Genomic DNA, 19234 nt, shown 5'->3' with positions numbered 1-19234 from the left:
GCCAAGTGCTGCTAGCTCGAAAAGGTCTTTCAAGTTTATGATGCAAGTTTGTATTTATAACATTAATAAAGCCATGTTTTGTTCTCATCTAGGTGCTTGAACTGGGATTTGATTTCTCATCCTGTGGATCACTGAATGAGTAACAGATGGCCTTGCCTCGTCTGACAGGCGCTTTACGCTCCTTTTCAAATGTCACTAAACATGAGGATTGCAGTGAAGAATTAGCTGACTTAACGGTAAAGCTTTTTTTCTTTCACAAAGCATAGCTATAGTAAGAATCATTTGTTTTCTTCATTTGCATTGATATTTTATAAGAGTAGGTGAGCAAGAAGGGCAGAGTGTGTAAAATTTCCTGTACATTCCTTCATAGTGTCCTCACTCAAAGTCAAATTTGCTGTAGATTTGTGATTTGTATTTAGCCCTTACAATCGTATGGCAAAGCTTGCTTGGTTGTGTTAATTTGTCTTTCAAGAAGTTGGACAGGGCTGCTTTTAGCTCTGAGCTTACATAGAGCTGGGAAGCCAAACATTTCCCTTCTAATATTAAGTTCACTGAATTTAGGTACTTCTTTTTCTTCCTGAGAAATAATGCATTAAAGCAATAGATGCCTTGTGGGAACCTGTGAAATGACTTTGGAATCTTGAGAACTGTAGGTCTCTTGAAGTTGCAAGAGTTTGGCTTTATAGAGGATTTTTCTCTGGAAAGAGTAAATTAGTGAGAGTGTTTGCTTTTGTGTATCTTTCTTTCATACAGTTAGGAAAGAGTCTAAAGATCAGGCAACAGGAAAAGTGCTTCCAGTCAGTACTGTACACTGACTGAATGCAATTGGAAGGAATTGATTTTATCTGATGTTTAATTTTAAAGCAACCCTCATGTATTAATTTGAAATAAATTTAAAAACCCAAATATTTTGCATTTTCAGACTAAAAGATCAAAACTACATGCCCAGTTGCTGAAGTCTGATCTTACTTGGAAGAAGATAATAAAGTTTGTTGATGACAATTTGGACAAAAAAGAATACCAAACTGTAAATGGTGATTTAAAAACTATCTTACAAGCTGCAAAACAAATAGGTATGTTTCTATTCTCTAGTAGTCTAATCATACATTGTTTTGTGTGGGGGTGGGAGCAGGTTCAAGTTGCTTTCTGCCTGCATACTTTACTGGTACAGTTTTGGTTCTGCCTCGATGCCAGTTTTGCCCTATAATAACTTTGAAACTCCATTTAATCTGATACACATATGCACAATTTGGCCTTCTGTTTTATTTTAAGATTCCATTGTTATGTGGATATTGTTACTTGTTTGATAGTATTGTTTTGTAGAGTGTGGTATGGTTTGTGATTGACAGTTATTAAGCAAAACCAACTGTTTCTTTTGGAATAACAGTACTCTAAGAAAAGAACAATCCTGATGTTGTCTGCTTTAATTCTACATAATTGGTATAATGAAAAATTGGACTGCTGTGCAGGCAGATAAAAATGAAAGAAATATTTTCTCCTTGAAGTATTTGGTGTTGAGGAGAGAAATAAAAATATATCCCACTCATCTGGAATTAAACTTCTAATACTGAAATACACTATGACAAAGAAAGTGTGAAAACTTAGTTTTGATTGGAAATTTAGTTTTTGGTTGACAGACTAAAGCTAATGCAGCTTTTGCTTTTAGCAAAATTTAACTTCATCAGCTCATAAACTGAGTGTGTGGCTCAAGCTCTTGCAGTCACATATTCAAGGATTTTTCCTTTCAATCTTTTTCAATCCTTTCAATCAATATTTTCTCCTTTTCTGATTGTTTTTTCAAATATCTTTAATAGAAACATTAGTAAAAAGACAGAGAGAATGAATGAAAATAAATATATTTGCCTGGTTTTGGTACTATAGACCAGAGATTTTTATTACAATACAAATGTTAACCTGCCCCTCTTGTACTTCTATTTCTTGACCATTTATTTGGAAATACCTAGTAAATTGAGAAAGAAAACAATGTCTGAACACAGGCTTTCAAAAAAGGCTAGGCAAGTTATTCATGTCCAACATGTGGTGGTAGTCAATTGTGCTGTACAGTTGCAGAAGATGCCTCTTAAAGCTATTAATGGTTGTAAATGAGTATTGCTTTTTTCAGTCATCAGAAGTACATTTTTGAGTATTTCTCAAATTATTGGCAGTTTTAAACTCTGGTTAGTACCTTTAGTAGACTTTTAACCTCTTTGGGCTGCAATTCAAGCATGTGGCTGCTGTCTTTCTGAGACGGGCTCTGGGGGAGGGCCACTCTCTGCCCTAACTCAGGTGCCTCTCCTTCAGTGCACAGATTTCAGCTGGCACTTGCAACACACAAGGCTTGAGGGGAAGTCATGCAAGATGGGGATTGAGTTTGTAACAGCTGTCAGTCCAGAATTACTAGAAGTATCTATTATCCATCTGTATTGATAAGAGATATTGATTGAGAAAGCTGTTTTAAATATCCGCTGTGTATGGTTTAATCACAAGTGGTACTGGACTAAAATGTTGGCTGGCAAACAAAACAAAATACCAAAAAGAGTAGCTTCTAGTAGTGCATCTCTTTGCCATCTTGTCTGGTTTATTTTGTTGAGATGGAAGGAGTAGTATTTTCTCAAGAGATGCTTTCACAAATAGGAGATGTCGATAATAAAGGAGAAATACCACATAGTAAACCTAAGAGATTTTTCTCAAACGCTTCAATTTCTCTTTCAGTTTAGTAATCTTTACTTCTGTTCTGAGACAATTGCCTCTAAATAATAACATGCATTTTTATGTTAGGAATGTATGAGTGAGCTTCATGCAGACAAACTGCAAGTTTTTAGATGTAGGGGTGGTTTTTGTGCTTCCTCTATAGCTAATGCTAAAAGGGAGGGGCTGAACCACCTTTTTCCTCTGAGACCTGTTTACGTATCTATGGTATATGTGTGTGTCTATGTCATGTATCTTCCATATGTAGGTATCTAATTATCTTGTAAATATCACCTCCAGTCCTCTCCTGGAACTTCTCAGATTTTCAAAGTTCACCACGGGAAGATTCAAGCTAAATAGTGAATTTGTAGCCACCTTAATTTATTTATATATTGAATTTCTAGCTACTTAGCCTTGTTCCATCTGCTTATGCTAGAATTTTTTGCTCTTTCCTGTTAGACTGTGGGGAAGAAACCCCTTGCTTTTTCTGGTGTTAAACCTAATCTAAGTTGAATCAATCACAAGTAAAAAAAAATTTGTAAGTTGTCCTCATTTAAAATGAACAAAAGCCCCAGTATGCTGGCTGGTTTTGTTTAGGTTAGGCTTGGTGACTTTAAAAATGTTGTAGTAGTTACATATTGGTTCATCACATGGAGTTTTCCTTATGTTTTCCTCAACTACCTTTGTGAATATTTGTGTGAGAAGTAAATTAATATTTTTATCTAATAATATATTGTTTATTTGCATAACATGGTATTTTGTAGATGGAAATCCAAATTCTTACATCTATTTGCTTTAAATTTTTTGAGCAGTTTTTCTAACTTAGCACATACTCAGAAATAATTCTACTGAGAATTACTACAAGGATTCAGTAATCCCCAGCTGAGTTCTTTATATTTATTCTGTTATGAATATTCAGATTAGGCAGTGAATAAATAGTGAGATAAAGTGCAAATTTGTTAACATTAAATAGCTTATAAATATACAATTGTGAGTTTAAGACCTCTAGCATGATTTTTTCTCCAGCTCAGAAAGATAAGAAAGCATTGGTAATTCTTACTATAAGTTTTTAGTATGTAGAAGGATAATGAAGACAGATGCTTTATTATCATATACCCTTTGTAATTCAGTACCTTGCAACAATTCTTACGTGTTGTGATCTTCCTTTGATATCTCTGCTGATGAGACTTGTGGCAAGAACTTGAATACAGTTATGTTACAGGTAATGAAACACTCTTAGTATTAAGTGTATTCAGTTGCATTTGTTTTTGTTAACAGTTGGAGCTGAAAATGGACAAGAGGCGATTGAAAGTGGAGCTGTTTTTCTTTTTAAGACATTTCATGGGAAAGAATGTGTTGGCCATGATGAGACAAAGGTGATCAAGCAGATGTTTGGGCCATTTCCATCATCATCTGCTACTGCAGCCTGTAGTGCCACGTCTCGGATTGCTTCTCACTTCCCTGAAGAACAGCTTAGAGCCCTCATACAGTTGGCTGAAGAGCAAAATGGTGATAACAGAGTGCTGTTTGGTAAAAATATAGTGTTTTCATTTGACATGCATGATTTGGATCACTCTGAAGAGCTGCCTGTGAATGGTGAGACTGACGTGCAGAAAAGTATAAGCTTAGACTATAACAAGTTTTTGAATAACCAGCTGAATCACTTACAGAACTATTGTGATGAGAAATCTAATATCAAATCTTTGGAAAAAATAGATGATTCTTTTTTATGGTGTGAAGTTGGAAAGTACCTGAAGGAGTCTCAAGGAGGTAACCCTGGAGGGCCAACAACAGAAGACCTCTGCTGCACTTTGTATGAGATCCTTGCTTCTACCAAAAGTGCCGATGAACTTCAAAATGAGGTACACTAGCACATTAACTGTACTGCTTATATTTGAATGCCACAGAAATATACAATAATTTCATATTAGTTTATGCCAATATATTTTTTCCAACTGTTGTCCATGCTTTTTTTAAAAAATCTGTCTTGAGAAAAATCTCATGGCAGTGTCATCATTTACCAGGGAGAAGGATCCAGCATCAATTTTATATGAGTAATCTCTTTCCCCCACAAAGGACAGGATATTTTTTTGTGGCCATTTGCTCAGAGTCTCCATTCATTCTTTTTAAGCAGAACCCAGTTTAAGCTGCCTATAAAAGTGTGAGGAAATTGCAAGGACAAGCTGAACTTTTTTGGACAGGTTTCATCTCAAGTTTCAGAGTCTCCCTGTTGCTGGAAGGCTGAGCAGGTGGTGCTACTTTAAAATTTTGTCATATGATGTCTGTTCCTTTTGATGAGGAAAGGAGGTGGCTGGGTTTGTTACAAGAAGGACAGAGAAAATGTGAAGGAGAGGGAACAGTTGCTGGAGTTGAAAGATAAGCATAGCAATAGAAAGGGGTAAAATTTTGATTAAAGCTGCGAGAAGATGTTTTCCGGATGTGTGCGCAAGAGATGATTGGATTAATCTAGGGAAGAATTCCTGCAATTTGGTAATTTTTTTTCTCTCTGCACTTTTCTGTTATGTTTACTTTATTTTTCCTAACTTGCCTTGCTTTCCTTCCCTGAAAACATCCAGTACTTAAATTCTCAAACTGAATTTTCAGAAAGACTCTAAATTTGCTACCAAAATGCAACTGATAGTAGGAATAGACAATCCCATGAAAGACAAGATAGTGAAAGTTTTCAGGAATTTTGCCATTGCAGTTTCAGATTTTATTCTTCTTAATAAAAACAGTAGGAATTAGATAAGAGAACCTGTGTACTTCATTTTAGGTTTAGATAACTATGTATAGATATCTAATCAGTGGACCATATTTTGGCTGTCCTTTGAGCTTTCTGGACATGTATGTTTTGTTACAGATCCCAAATATAAATGGAAGTTGATCTAATTTCTTCTGCATTGAAGTATATTTGAAAAATAATACCTTAATACGTGTCTGCAAACAGTTTCATACTTTGGATGGTAATATTGAGTGAAGACGTGAAAATGGAAGGCTGAACAGGTCTTGGATAGGAAGATTGGATAAAAAATTTGCATGTCAAATGAAACACAAAAAACGTATATTTGTGAAAGGAACCTGTAGTTTATTAATTTTACAGTGATAAAGATTTCAATTTTTTTTTTTTTTTTTTGATTAGTGACTGAAGACATTTCCAGTATCATTATCAGGTATGCAGAAATAATTCCATACTTCTGCATAATGCCTACTTAATGCCTAAGTTTAATTTGTAAAATGTTAAAGGAAAAGCTCTAAACCTTTGGCTTGAAGCAAGAAGAAAAAGATTTTTTTTTGCAAATTTATGATCATAATGGATTGCTAAATCATTTGGCAGAAAGTTCAAGCTGTCAGTTCTTATGTAGGTCACCAATAAAGACTTCCTTTCCATTAGTTACTGGAACAAAGAATTCTTGGCAAAATATCTGATTTGATGGCTTTACAGAAGTTTTAATTTGATAATATGAAAAAATTGTTTGCCAGTGAACTGAAAACTAACTTAGCAAGAATAGTTTCTTCAGTTTGCAACATTAGAGAGGAAAAGAATTTCTTCTCTGAAGTGTCTGAAAACTGCATTTTATTTAGGATTTTTAAAAACTCCAAGTAATAAAAGAAAGATCTCTACACTCTCATTATTTTGGCCCCTTTGTTGCCTTTCCTTGCAACACTGGTATTTTATTGTTCATTACACAATGTGGGGGTCAAGGAAGGAGTACAACAAACTTGAACCTGATCACCTTTTGTTAAATGCTAGCTGGCATTTGAATTGTGCTCTCTGTAGGCATAGTCATGACTTGAAAATGTCTTCTGGGCTTTGGATTTTACTATCACTTAGGGATATTTTTTTTTCTTATTACAGTAATTTTGTTAGTGCCATCATTAAGAGCAGATGGTGCTTTTAGACCTGAAGATAACCCATTTCTAGAGCTATGTCAGAGACTTGCCTTGTGAGATGGCATAACAAGTTGATTGATCATGAATTCTGAACATCTGACATTTCTTGGTGGAATGAATACAGGCTAAACTGTGTGTGAGCTATAAAATATGTTTTTTCTTAATAAATAAAAAACCCTAAAAACAAAAACAAAACAAAACAAAACAAAAACCCACCAAAAACCAAAACAAAAAAAAAACAAAAAACCCCCAAAACAAAAAATTAACCTATTGATATGAAAGGATAAGTCTTCATAAATAAAAATCCACATCTATAAACCACATTTTTATGTTTTAAAACAGGAAGATACCACTGTCTGTTTGTTATTAAACAAGAAAATAACATGATTGTGGTGATGCTATTGGCAAGTGGACTTCTGTAAGACAATTTCATTTGATCCTTAAACAAATGTTATTGAGGTGCCAGATCACATTAAGAATATGAGCAGTTTAGATAATTTATGAGGTGGCATTCTGGTTTGTTTTTTTTTTTGTAGTGTATGTGTAAGCACACATATACACTAGTTAGGTTTTTATCTACTTAATGAGCTCTACAAGGAATTGAAATTAGTTGCTTTCTCCAGCAGTGTATAGTTGATGTTTAAAATGGTTGGTGAGGTAGAAGAAATACTTTATTTTTTGTTTTCACTGTTTGAGAACATTCCACTCTTCCTTTGGGACAGTTTGTTTATCTGGCATATCACTGGTGACTCTTAATTAGAGGCAAATTGATTCGTATAATTGGAGTGATATGGGAGTTACAACTTATTTTCTAAGTGTTTGCGACATGTGCTTTTCATTGGGGACATAAAGTCTAGTAGAGCTAAATGACAGCTACACTCTTTTCACAGTGTCTCAGGTTCTGTTGATGAGCATATGTATTTTGTTGATGGTAATGATGCGGTAACAACATCGTTATTTAAAAAGAAGAAGAAAAAGCCAATAACCAGCTACAGAGTTGGGCCAATAACTGTTGTGAGTTTTTATTTTTATATTTGATTAAAACTTATTATTCAGTGCATTCCTGAATTTCTGAGAGCCCTCAGTTTCCAGTATATGATAAATGAAGACTGGAGCCATCTGAGAGCATTTTAGCAGCTTTGCCACCTAGTACCTCTCAGAGTAACTAGAAAAAAGTTGGAAGAGTTTATTCTCTCTGATTAGACCATGCTATTCTTAGAGGACATGTGTCTTTCATTTGTGAACCGTTGCCTAGTTTATCTGCAAAATTTTTCAGAATTTTGTTTTGGAAATAATTGTCTTTATTTTTACAGTAAGGCAGAGGTACATTATCTCTTAATCATAACAAAACAAGGAGATATTTCCTGTAAAGATAAAATAACTAGGGGAAAAAAAGGAGATGTAATCGGAATTGTGTTAAGATCTTATTAATACAGCATCTATTATGAAAAACTGTGCATTTTATTCTTCTTGGGACAAGGTAAGAACTTTGCCCAAATAAAATTAAGAATATTAATGTCACTTAGAAAATTAGATTAAATGGTGTTTCCCAGACAAAATCACTTTAAATGCTGTATAAATGGCCAGAAGAACACTAGGCTAAGATATGAAACAGCAGAACTGTTTCAAGAAAACTACAGTGTAAGCAGTAGTTTGAGTATTATGTAATAGTAGTTATATTTACTTATCTCTATATATAATGCATTTAATTGCCCACTTAAAAGGCCAGGCACAAGGCTTCTTTCATCTGCTTTATGGTTGTGGCTGTTTCCAGCTCTCTGCATTAAAAGGTTAGCATGTACACATACTATGGCATCCAGGGCTTCTGTCAGTAAATACAATCCAGCTGCATTGCAAATTGTCATGGTGTGAAGAAAACAGTTTTTTTGTTTCATTCCTAAAAATAATTCAGTATTCATCACTCCTAGCAAAAATGTGAGATAAGTTTTCTTCCTTGTTGTCATAAGCATCCACCTGCGAACAGCCAGGTAGTAAAAACTACAGTAAGAGGCCAGAAGGTAATAATGTGGAGTTTGAAGGTTCTCAATCCTTCCTTCAAGGCTGAAAAACATTAATTTTGAATCAAAATAGATCTGAAATCAGGAAAGTATGAGTAGTGTAATATAGGTTTTATATGACGAATAAAAAGAGGTCATGAGTTGGGCAGCACATCTTCCTGTATGCATTCCTTGTTAGTTCAGTCCAGTAATGTGCTCTTCCTTGGAGCTAAAAGGTTATTGCTTTATTACTGGAATTGAGTTCTTTTCATACTTATTTCAGAATGGAAGTTAATAGATTATTTTTGTTGTTTCATTAAGTAGGAATTTTTTTTCAGTATGGTGTTTGTGTGCCTCTGAATGATTGATGTAGCAGCAGATTTTTGGGCACTTTTCCCCAGTCTCTTCTAAGTGGACCCCTGTTGTCTCTCAGGCTTCTGCATGTAAGTTTTCTTTAGCTGCCTTTGTCACTGGTAGCAAGATAATGATTTTTTTTTCTCCACGTGAGTTCATCTACGTTACTTCTGTTGCCTCACGTTAATCCCACCACAAATGTCTGCCAACATGCTTTGTTGGTTGAACCTGTAGATGCTCATGGGATCAAGAACAAGGGGAGCTTAACTAATTTGTCAATTCAATGAACTGACAGGAAGCTCCTCTGAGTATGCCACCAGCCTTTTTGCAAAAGTACAGGAGAGTAAAGGAAAGCAAAGTCTGTTTAAACTTTCACAGACTCTAGCAGGCATCTTTTCTCTCACTGATACAGTATCTTCACCTGAGGAAGACTCATTAACAAAAGAATGTGGGAAAATCCGTCCCAACTTCTTCCCCTGAAGACTACTCCAGAGTCTTGTTGCCTGCCTGTTTAAAAAGAACCCTTGTTTTTTGCTTTTTGACTTTATTGAGGGCTGGTTTTATGATCACTTTTCCTGTGCTGTATACAATTGTCCCTTTTTTTTCTTAAAGCAGTTTTAAAAATAAGCACCAAAAAGCTGTGCTTATAACTTCCTTTCCAGGTGTTCCTATGCCTTGTAAACACTTCCTTTCCTTTCATTTAGCCTTCAGGCAGTTCCTTGCCAACTTTTTAATTCTTCTATCAACACTCATCTTCACAAGTTTAACAAATCCTCATGTGGAAAATTGCAATGTTTTAAATGAAGTCGAGATGTGAGACAACTGCTATTTATTAATTTTCTATAATTCATTTCTATAATTCATCATTCTATTCATGATGTATCATGAGTATGCCTGTGAAAAACGCCAATCACTTGTTTTGAAAATTTTTAAAAGTTTAATAGTAATAAAATAGTTATAAAAACAGTAACACAATTAGAGTAATAACAATTTGGACAAATTGAATTAAGACAATATGAGACAATAAAAACAAAGAGTTACGGACGTCTGGGTACCTTTTTCTGGGCATCACGAGCCCAAAACAGGACACCCGTTACCAAAGGATTAACCCTTAAAAACAACAGCCTGTTGCATATTCATACACTTCATACATGATGCATAAATTCCATTCAAACACAGGATTCTGTCTGGTCAGTGTCAACTTCTTCCTTCTAATCCTAACAGCGCCTCCAAGCTGGGAAGAAGTTTGTTTCTTCTGATAAGAAGGCAATAAATTCCCTTTTTCTGAAAGATTTAGGTGTCCTGTGGCTGCTATCTCGCTGCAAGCCCTTTCTGTTAAACAAAGCATCCTACATAGCACCATTTCTATTTTAACTATTTTTATAACGTAAAACTATATTTAACACCGTACTTAAGAAAATTAATACAGCATTATTTTCTAACACAACACATATAATATTCATTTTAATATTTGCAAAAAGCCAATCATAAAATACATGCATTTTTCACAATGCCTATGCTATGTTTATGCCATTTGCCAGTTACCTGAATGTCTTTTTGATTCTTTCCCAAACACCTTTAACTTATCTCCAATCATATTTTCTTATGAAGTGTGTTACTGCCCTTGTAGATGTGTGATCCCTGGCCTACAATTTCATATCAGTTTATGAAGATTTATGAAAGATTACATTGCACTCAAGTTGTTTTAACAGTAAACTCTGAATTTCATATTTCATTCCTAGCTTCGGTGCAATCATTTTTATATACACACTCTTACCTTTAACCACTTTATCCTTATATCTAAAATAATATTTTAACTGTAGAAAAAAAATTGAATTTTAATTTTAAAATTGAACTGAATTAAAGTATTGTTAGTAACTTTGAAGAGTCAAAATTTTCCTTTCAAAAGGGAAATTTGTACTATATGAAGGGACCTAGAAAGTGAAGTCAGCTGGTCCATGGAACTCAAAATGGAAAACATGCCTGGAAACCTGCAAAGGAAAATACACTAAAATTATTTCCTGATGTGTGGACATGAGCCAATAAATAGAATCATAGAACGCTGCTTGTAAGTAGCCTCATGGATCATTTGGTCCAACCATTCATGGCAGAGGTGTGATCTAGGCAGGATGGCTCTGCAGCCTGCCCACCTAAATCTTAAAAGTGCCCAATGCTGGGGAATCCACCACATCTCTGGAAAGAATATTCCAGTGACTGATTTTTCTTATGGTGAAAAGTCTACCTCTTTTGTTGAATAAAAATCTTTCCATCACTAACTTGTACCTGTTTCCCTGTCCTTTCCATGGGGATCCTTCTAAAGAGGATTCTTGCATCTTCTGTGCAAGGCACCCTTTAAGTGCTGGAACACAGTGATGAGGTCTCCCCTCAGCTTTCATTGCTCAAGGCTGTACAATCCAGTTCTCCCAGCCTTTCCTCACATGGCAGGCTTCCCAGTCCTTGGATCATATTTGTGGCTTTTCTCCTGACTGTCTCTAGCCTGCCCACATCTTTTAATATAGGAGGGACCAAATCTGAGCACTGCATTGGTGTGGCCTGCCAAGTCCCAAGCAGAGTGGGAAATTGACTTCATTTTCTGTGCTGGTAATGCCCTGGTGATGCCACCCATCATCCTGTTGGCTTCTTTGCCACAGCAGCAACGTTCACTCACTGAGCTTGTTGTTTACCAGGATCCCCAGCTCCACTTGTACAGGTTTGCCCCCCAGATGGATTGACCCCAGCCTGTGCTGCACTCCTGGGCTATACTTGTCCTTGTTGATCCTAGTAAGATTCATGGATTTCAATGTGCTTTCTTGATACTTGAAAGCTAAGTTGCATTTCTTAAACTGTATATCCTTCAGCCTGCAGCAATGATGCTTTGTTTTTAAAAATTCTTCCTGTCTAAACCCAAAAGTAATGGACAGATTTGGCAATAGGAGTAGCAGCCTTCCACTGCAGCTTGCAAATCATAGGGCACATCAGTCACAGTAAACTGGGACTGGTCTGTGTTGTTAGTTCTGATCAGAATGGTACCTAAAGAGCCTGACAATGGATTATATTGTTATGGCCCTTCAGGTACAGTTGACCTTTTTTTTTCCCAGAAAGCTTTTTATCTTTTAATATTGAGCATGGTACTCTAGAAACTGATAAGTTGTTAAAGATAGTAAGAGCCCTTAAATTTTTCTGCATAATGTTCACTGTTATGTTTGCTGGATATTTTGCAGGGAAAACTCTACTTGGTGTTTCACAGTGCTTGCAAGGAGAATTGTGTGTGGTAAAGCTGGGTAAATAGCACCTTCCCCTGTCATAATTGTCTTTCAAAAAGCCCCACAGTTCTTAGATTACTATTACTTACTTTATCTGATGCTGTCCTTTCTTATTTGAACAATACACTTACACACCTTGAATCTGAAAAGATTTTAATTAAAAAAATGTTGATGTTTCATCTCACATGGCAGTCTTATCATGACAAAATGTGTGTCTAGGCTTTGATCAGTATTTGCCTCTTAATCTGGAGAATATATGGATTCCCATATATTTTCACATTATTATTTATAGTATTTTATTCAGAGGTATACTTGGTTTGGTTTGCTTATAAGATGGAGAACAAACACAAAGCAAAAGCTATGAAAACTGTCTGTAGTTAATACTTAAATATTAGACTTTGTTAATTAGCATTACACTGCTATGCATTTTATCGGCTTGGCTTTGAGTAGTAGGATGAACGAATAAAATCTGAAAGGTGTAGAGTGGTGTCCAGTGTGGGCACGCTGGACTGAGGCCAGCAAAGGCCCACTGGGATGATGAAGGGACTGGAGCATCTGGTGTATAAGCAGAGACTGAGGATGCTGGGGTTGCTCTGCTTCGCTTGGAGAAAGGAAGTCTTGAGATTCTGATCAGACCTGGTAGTGAAGGTGTGGTGAAAATGGAGCCAGGCTTCTCTTGGTGATGCCCAATGGCAGAACTAGAGACATTGGACATGAATTGTATTACAGGATATTCCATGAAGACATAACCTTTTTGTCCCTGTGAGGATTGTCAGACACAGGAGCAGTTTGCTCAAGAGGTTGTGGAATCTCCAGCCCAGGAGACGAGATCATTTCCAGAGGTTTCTTCTAATCTCAGCCATTCTGTGATTCTGTCATCTCAAATGATAAAATAGAGGTAATTGGAGAAAAATTGTGTGTTATATTTATACCTAATTCCATATTAATTTAAATCTTCACTTTCCCTGATTCATTTCTTATCAAAATGTCAATCCCTTACCCTGATATGTTTGGGTGTGTTAAAATTAAAAGCTTGTTGTTTTTTAACAAGTTTGTTGCCAGTAGAATCTCATAATAAGCAAATGGAGTGTGCCTCTTTAAGTATTTATATTTTAACCTTATGTGTAACTTAATTAATGAATTATGGTATACAGGAAATAAATAGTCCTTGTGTTGCAAGCAATCTCAATTAGGTTTTAAAGTGACCTCAATTTCAGATGTGTTAATTTGGTCTCCTAAATTAAGTCTCTATCTAAATAACAGACATTTGTTGTCCAGAAAAATCATTCATTTAGTTTGTTGCATTAAACAGGAATCTGTAATGGTCATTATTCTTGTAAGAGAATATTATATAAAGTCTTAATTCACATGACTAAATTTCTAATACCCTTTAAAAGCCTGACATTATTTATGTGAACATTTAAATTTTTTTCTATGTGTAAGCTAAGACAAATTAAAGACTCTGAGATAACACTGAAATACAGTTCAATAAGAAAGAGTGTATTTTAGAGCTCATAAGGCAAACCAGCTACAAAATATTTTTTTAGTTCCTACACACTTATTCACTCCCTCAGGTAAATGAATGGAAGAGTTTACATACAGCATTTCACAACATCACAAGCATTTTGTTTTACAACAAAACTTGGAAAGTGTGTGTAGATTTTATTTCATGCTAATGACTTAGGGGGCTTCTCAGTAGCAAACACTGCAGATGCTGTTCTCTCTTTATATCTTGCTTATTGCTTTCCAGTGTAACCTTTGCACATAAACGCTGTATGTTCTAACTGTAAGTATCCAAAAGTCTGTTGACCTGAGAAATACTTAGTTTACATTTCTAAACCTGAATTCAGTTCAATAATCTCAGGTCTGTATTGAGAGCGATTCCCCGAGCAGTCTGAATATGTAATTTATGTTAAGAGCTCTGAACTCCTCACAGTTCACCTTATAGCATAGACTGTGAAAAGTACTTCAGCATTTCATTTTTTTTGCAGACAAGGTTTTTCTTCAGGTGCTAGTTTTGAGATCATTCATCTGACATGCTGTGCAGACCCGAGCAAAAGTGCTTTCAAGAAACAGGCTTCACTGTCTGTGCACAATGCAATTGGCTCTGACTCAATATTTGCCTAATGCCATTGCTTGGCTCAGAGGGCGAGTGGAGCTTGTTTGCATGTTCTGTGCAGCCATTTCCCTAGCTACAAGCTAACCTTCACCATCGGAACTGTGCGGTGTGCAGGTGTGAAAGTGGATGTTTGCTTTGCTTTTCTTAAGCAAAATAGGACCTGAAGTGTCACTTTCTTGCTGCTTAATAGAATGCCAAGTTTTGGATTTTGCAAAGGCTTGGATCCTCCAAATGCTCTGATATGAGAAATTCAGTTTTACCTGTCACTAGCTCAGCACATCAGTGTAATTGTGTATGCTCCATTGCTCCCAGAGGGTCATCTGTTCCCTGTCAAAGCCAGAGCTTGCCTTTTCTGCTGCTCTTCTCTTCTGGCATATGGCTCCAGCCACAGCCTCTCCGGCTCATCTGAAGCAGAACCAAAGGTGCTCTGAGACCCCAGCACAAGGCTGCTATTTTCCCTGCACAGTTTGCATTAGGCCACTATTAGGGGAAGAAGGTCAACTTTGATGTAAAAATGCAATTTGAAAGAACTTGAGGAAAATATAAGTTAATATATATAAACTTTATATATATATATAATATATATAAAGTATAAGCATTAATACACAGTTTTTACAAAATTTAGTGGGATGCACTGTCTGAAATATAATAAATAGCATTATGTACTGAAGCATAAATAAACAGTACAGTTTGTTAGGGAATGAGACATTTAAATTAACCAGAAACTGAAGTCAGTGGTGAAATAGCTGTTGAGATTGTCCGAAGTGTAAGAAATAGGAAAATTTAATCACTTTTAAAATAATAATTATTTTCATATAAGTGCAAAGGCAAAACCTCTGGGATGAAATATGAGCATCATTAAAATCTGTTGGAGATTTTTTTCCCTTGATTTCAGAAGGATTTTTTTTTTACTACTTGTACTAGTCTGAGCATATGTTTTAACTTATTTCACAGAGATGATTTCTGAACCCAGCTGATATTATACACCCACAGCCAACAAAATAGCAGTGTTACAAAATAGGATTGCACTAACATGTGTTTCTGCATTGCTTGGGAAAATTTTGCCCCTTAGAAGATGTATGGTGCTGTGGCAATTTTATGAGACTTTCCCACAGAGGAACTGGGTATCTGGTTAAACTGGTTAAACTGGTAAATACTACTTAATCTGCTGAATTTTACACTGTTAATAAAATAGCCTTGAAAAACTGATGTAAGCAGGTGTAGTAATAATGACTTAAGCCATTTAACAAACACTGAATAGTCGTGTGAACAGAGAATAGTCATACAGCAAGTTTTGTTCAAAAAGCAAAATAGATTTGGGGGGTTTGTAAAAAAACTTTGCCTTTGGTTTGGAGCATAAACCAATTTTTTTAAATGAGCTATTGCATTTATTATGGAAATATAAAAGTCATTGTGAAACAGCTTTCCAATATTCATTAATACAGGGAAAATTTTGGATATTTGATGTTAAAACTGAGTGTCTCGTGTGTATTTCTGTCATGTTGCAGAAGTGCTGTAGGCCTCTAAGCTTAGCATGTTAATGCTGTGCTGGAGCTAGGTATGAGCTCTGCAGAAATGCAACAAATGCAATCATTCCATGCTTCAGAATCTTATATTACTTGTTCTATTAGTTCTATTAAATACAGTATGAATGCTGCACACTGTATAGGTAGGTATATATCACTATCTTGTATTAATTATCAGTGTTTCTGGAAGACCTTACTTTGTGAAGATTAGATTTGTGGATACTTTCTGTAAGAATGGCAAAAAATTGTGGTACTTGATTTTGTCAGTAGAAGTAATGATTAAACCTTTCTGTACTCATGTTAAGTTCATTAGAGGACAAAATAAAACTGTGGAGATGAGCTGAGTGGAATTTGCAAGTGGAATTCTAGAATGAGTCTACTGACTCTCCTTGTTCTAAGTAACCAAATTAAATGTTAAATAGCTTGACATGCTACTTAAATTGTCATTCTTTAAAAAAATGCAGATGCTGAAAACATAAAAATATTCATCCAGCTATGTAGATACTTACATTAAAAGCCCCCCAAAATGAGAAACACAGTTCTATTGTGACAGAACTTATTTTAAAGACATCAACATTTGTATGTTTATATCGCATTGTAAAGACTTTAAAGGTCTTCATTGTAAGCATTGCCAGATACTTTCAGTATTACAACTACATTTTTAGTTGATTTTAAGTGGAGAATGTGTTAATACAGAAAGCTTGCTGGTAGAGAAAGCAGTTTCAGGAGATGACTTCATCATTATTGTATATAGAAGGTGCTGAAATAATTGGAAAAGGATTCACAGGAGGTACATCATGTGTGAAATAAAGCATGGAAAACTGAGGAAATGTGAAATAAAGCATGGAAATAAAGCATATGAAATAAAGTGTGGAAACTGATGAAATGAAATATGAAAAAAATAATTTCCAGTCTGGTTTGATGTGAAGAAGTAGCAGTAATGCAAACATATTTAGTGTGGGAGGAGTGCATCATTGGACTGTGCCTTGCAGGAAAAGGCACTCAGAAGGAGGGAGGGAGAAAGCAATAGACTGGCAGCATAAAACAAACGTTTCATGAATGTTGTCTGTTCATCTTACCAAGGAACAGTCTTGCCAAGAGTTTCAGTTAACTTTCAAATTCCAGGGAAGTTGGTTTCCAGTTCTGACACAACTTTTGCAGTAGCCAAAAAAATGCACAAGAGTCATCTCTCCGAAGTCTTAAACACAAAGCAATTGTCTACTCCTTGTGAGATGTCCTTCAGGATGCTTTGAGATACCTAATTGCTCCATTTGGACATGGCTGTTCAGTTTTCTGTAAGGGCTTTAAGCAGCCACTGACAATTAGAAGTTGATTAGTATTTTTTCAATAAATATTCAATTGCCAGTTTTGTGTAGGCCATGGCTAGACTACTAGCCCTCTTTAGTAATGATAATTTTCACAAGTCATATTGATATCTGTTACATACTTTCTGCTGCTGATACTATTTTTTCATTATTATTGAAACACTGTTCACTGGGTACCTTGTTTTTGCAGTATTGAACAAAGTCTGAAGTGATAGTTAAAATGTTATCTGAAAATCATATAAGGCACTTTAAGATTATAAATAGCTTATTTTTGGAAAGAAATGGAAGTACTTATCTGATTTCCAGAAATGTTCATCATTTCCTCCTGAAGAAGAACTCTTCAGCTAGCCCTTATTGTGGTTGTTACTAATCTACCCACGACCATAAAGTTAGCTGTAAGTTAAGGAAACTTATCTAGAATCCTTGTCTGAATGCTTACAAGTTGTGAATCTCTAGCTTAGGTATCAGAGATAAGAGACTTATGGGAAAACATGGAAGAGCAATATGTAGTAAGTTTGTTAAATATCTGAAACGTAATGAAGAAGAGGAAGTGCTCATAGACATGGCAACTTTTTTAATAGTAATATTTAATGATTTCTATTCTATCATTGTTTGTCTGTGTTCTTCCTGAACTCATCTAGAATTTCATCTTCAAACCTCTTTGAAAACAATGTGGCTTCCCTTTTGTCTTAAGACAATTGAGGTTTTTGCCAAGGAACAATCCTGAGGTCAGACTAAATTTCTGTTGCAATTGTATTCCTTTCATATAACTGTTTACTAATTTGTGAGGTTTATCTCTTAATAACTCTTCACACACAAGATTACTATAGAAATTGATACACAGTAGAAAAGTCATGCTGTTCTTATAAATTTTTCTTAATTAAAATCAATAAGGAAGTGGAATAGCTCTTGTTGTGAGGCTCCTTTGAGAGAACATTTCCAAAAGCTACAGTTTAACATTCCTTTTCACTTAAAACCAGCTAATTTAAACGTTCATTTCTATGTGTATGCAGCACCACATGAAAAATTCGCATATGATAATATATTGATTTACCTTAATCTTCATTTTTCTTAATGTACCATGAAATTATGACATTAGCTTTTAGTTTTGTGTGTGTAGCCTCGCATGACATATGATATTTTGATGTCAAAGCAACTTGTCTCATAAAACATGTTTGGTTTTAAGTGTCAAAGTGGCACTTCCTTTTGTTCAGTATAATGACTTTCTAGCCCTAACAAATTAACATATCACAAAGCTTATTTCCCATTGCCTTGTCCATAAAAGAGTATCCATTTAGGGAAAGTACAGGCATATGTGGATCACCCCTGTGGTGTTTTATCTTTATCTTATCATCAAAGCTTCCAACTTGGCATGAGATTGGCTTTTCAAGCTCATAGTTTCTTTGTAATTTTATTAAAATTACCAAGAGTTTTATATTCAGACAATAGAAAGCTTGTGTCTCATTACTCTTTACCATAGAGCTTATCTGCTCCCCTTTCATGTAGAGAAAATAATCCTTATTTTGGATACATTTTCCCCTTTTTTCAGTTTGGACTTCTTTTTTTAAATCCAGAAGTATACAGCTTTGTTGTTGTCCGAGGACTGTTGAAACCCCACAGACGATAGGAGACTTTTTCTTTGTATGAAAACAGAACCATGCTGTCTCCCTTCATAAAAAACTTAAATGAATGGCATTTGAGTGCTGTTTTTTAGGGATGGGACTTAAGAAAAGATGAAAGAGCCACAGAGAGGGACAAGAAATGGTAGGCTTAATCCTGGTGCTGAGAGCTGTTCACTGTCCTTCCTGTCAATAACTTTTCCTCTTTCCTGTCAACTCTTGACTTCAGTTTTGTACTGAGAGAAAGTTTGTTGTATCTTTGAGCCAGTATGAGGCTTGATCTATTAATGATACCTTTTGAATCACTTTCAATATATTATTAAACTTAATGAGATCTTTTTTTAGAGAAAGCCAGTCTGTAGCAGATGGAACTTTTCCCTTTTGATTTTTTTTGATGCTGAGTTCTTCTCACATCCACACGGAGACATAAGGAAATACGAGTTCTGTCAGAA

The 19234-nt window shown here is 35.3% G+C and overlaps 1 protein-coding gene across 1 annotated transcript in view; it reads left to right on the top strand.

The window, feature by feature from the left end:
* Positions 1-19234, top strand: part of ASCC3 (activating signal cointegrator 1 complex subunit 3) — a 251434-nt gene that overhangs the window by 14048 nt on the left and 218152 nt on the right. Inside the window, exons 2-4 of the mRNA XM_058801018.1 lie at positions 93-236; positions 923-1073; positions 3967-4550. Coding sequence (XP_058657001.1) covers positions 147-236; positions 923-1073; positions 3967-4550 — 825 coding nt within the window. The 5' untranslated portion in view covers positions 93-146. The remainder of the gene's footprint in view (positions 1-92; positions 237-922; positions 1074-3966; positions 4551-19234) is intronic.

Source organism: Ammospiza caudacuta, chromosome 3 (genome assembly GCF_027887145.1).
Source record: "Ammospiza caudacuta isolate bAmmCau1 chromosome 3, bAmmCau1.pri, whole genome shotgun sequence".
Lineage (NCBI taxonomy): Eukaryota > Metazoa > Chordata > Aves > Passeriformes > Passerellidae > Ammospiza > Ammospiza caudacuta.
This window is presented reverse-complemented; position numbering and strand designations above follow the sequence as displayed.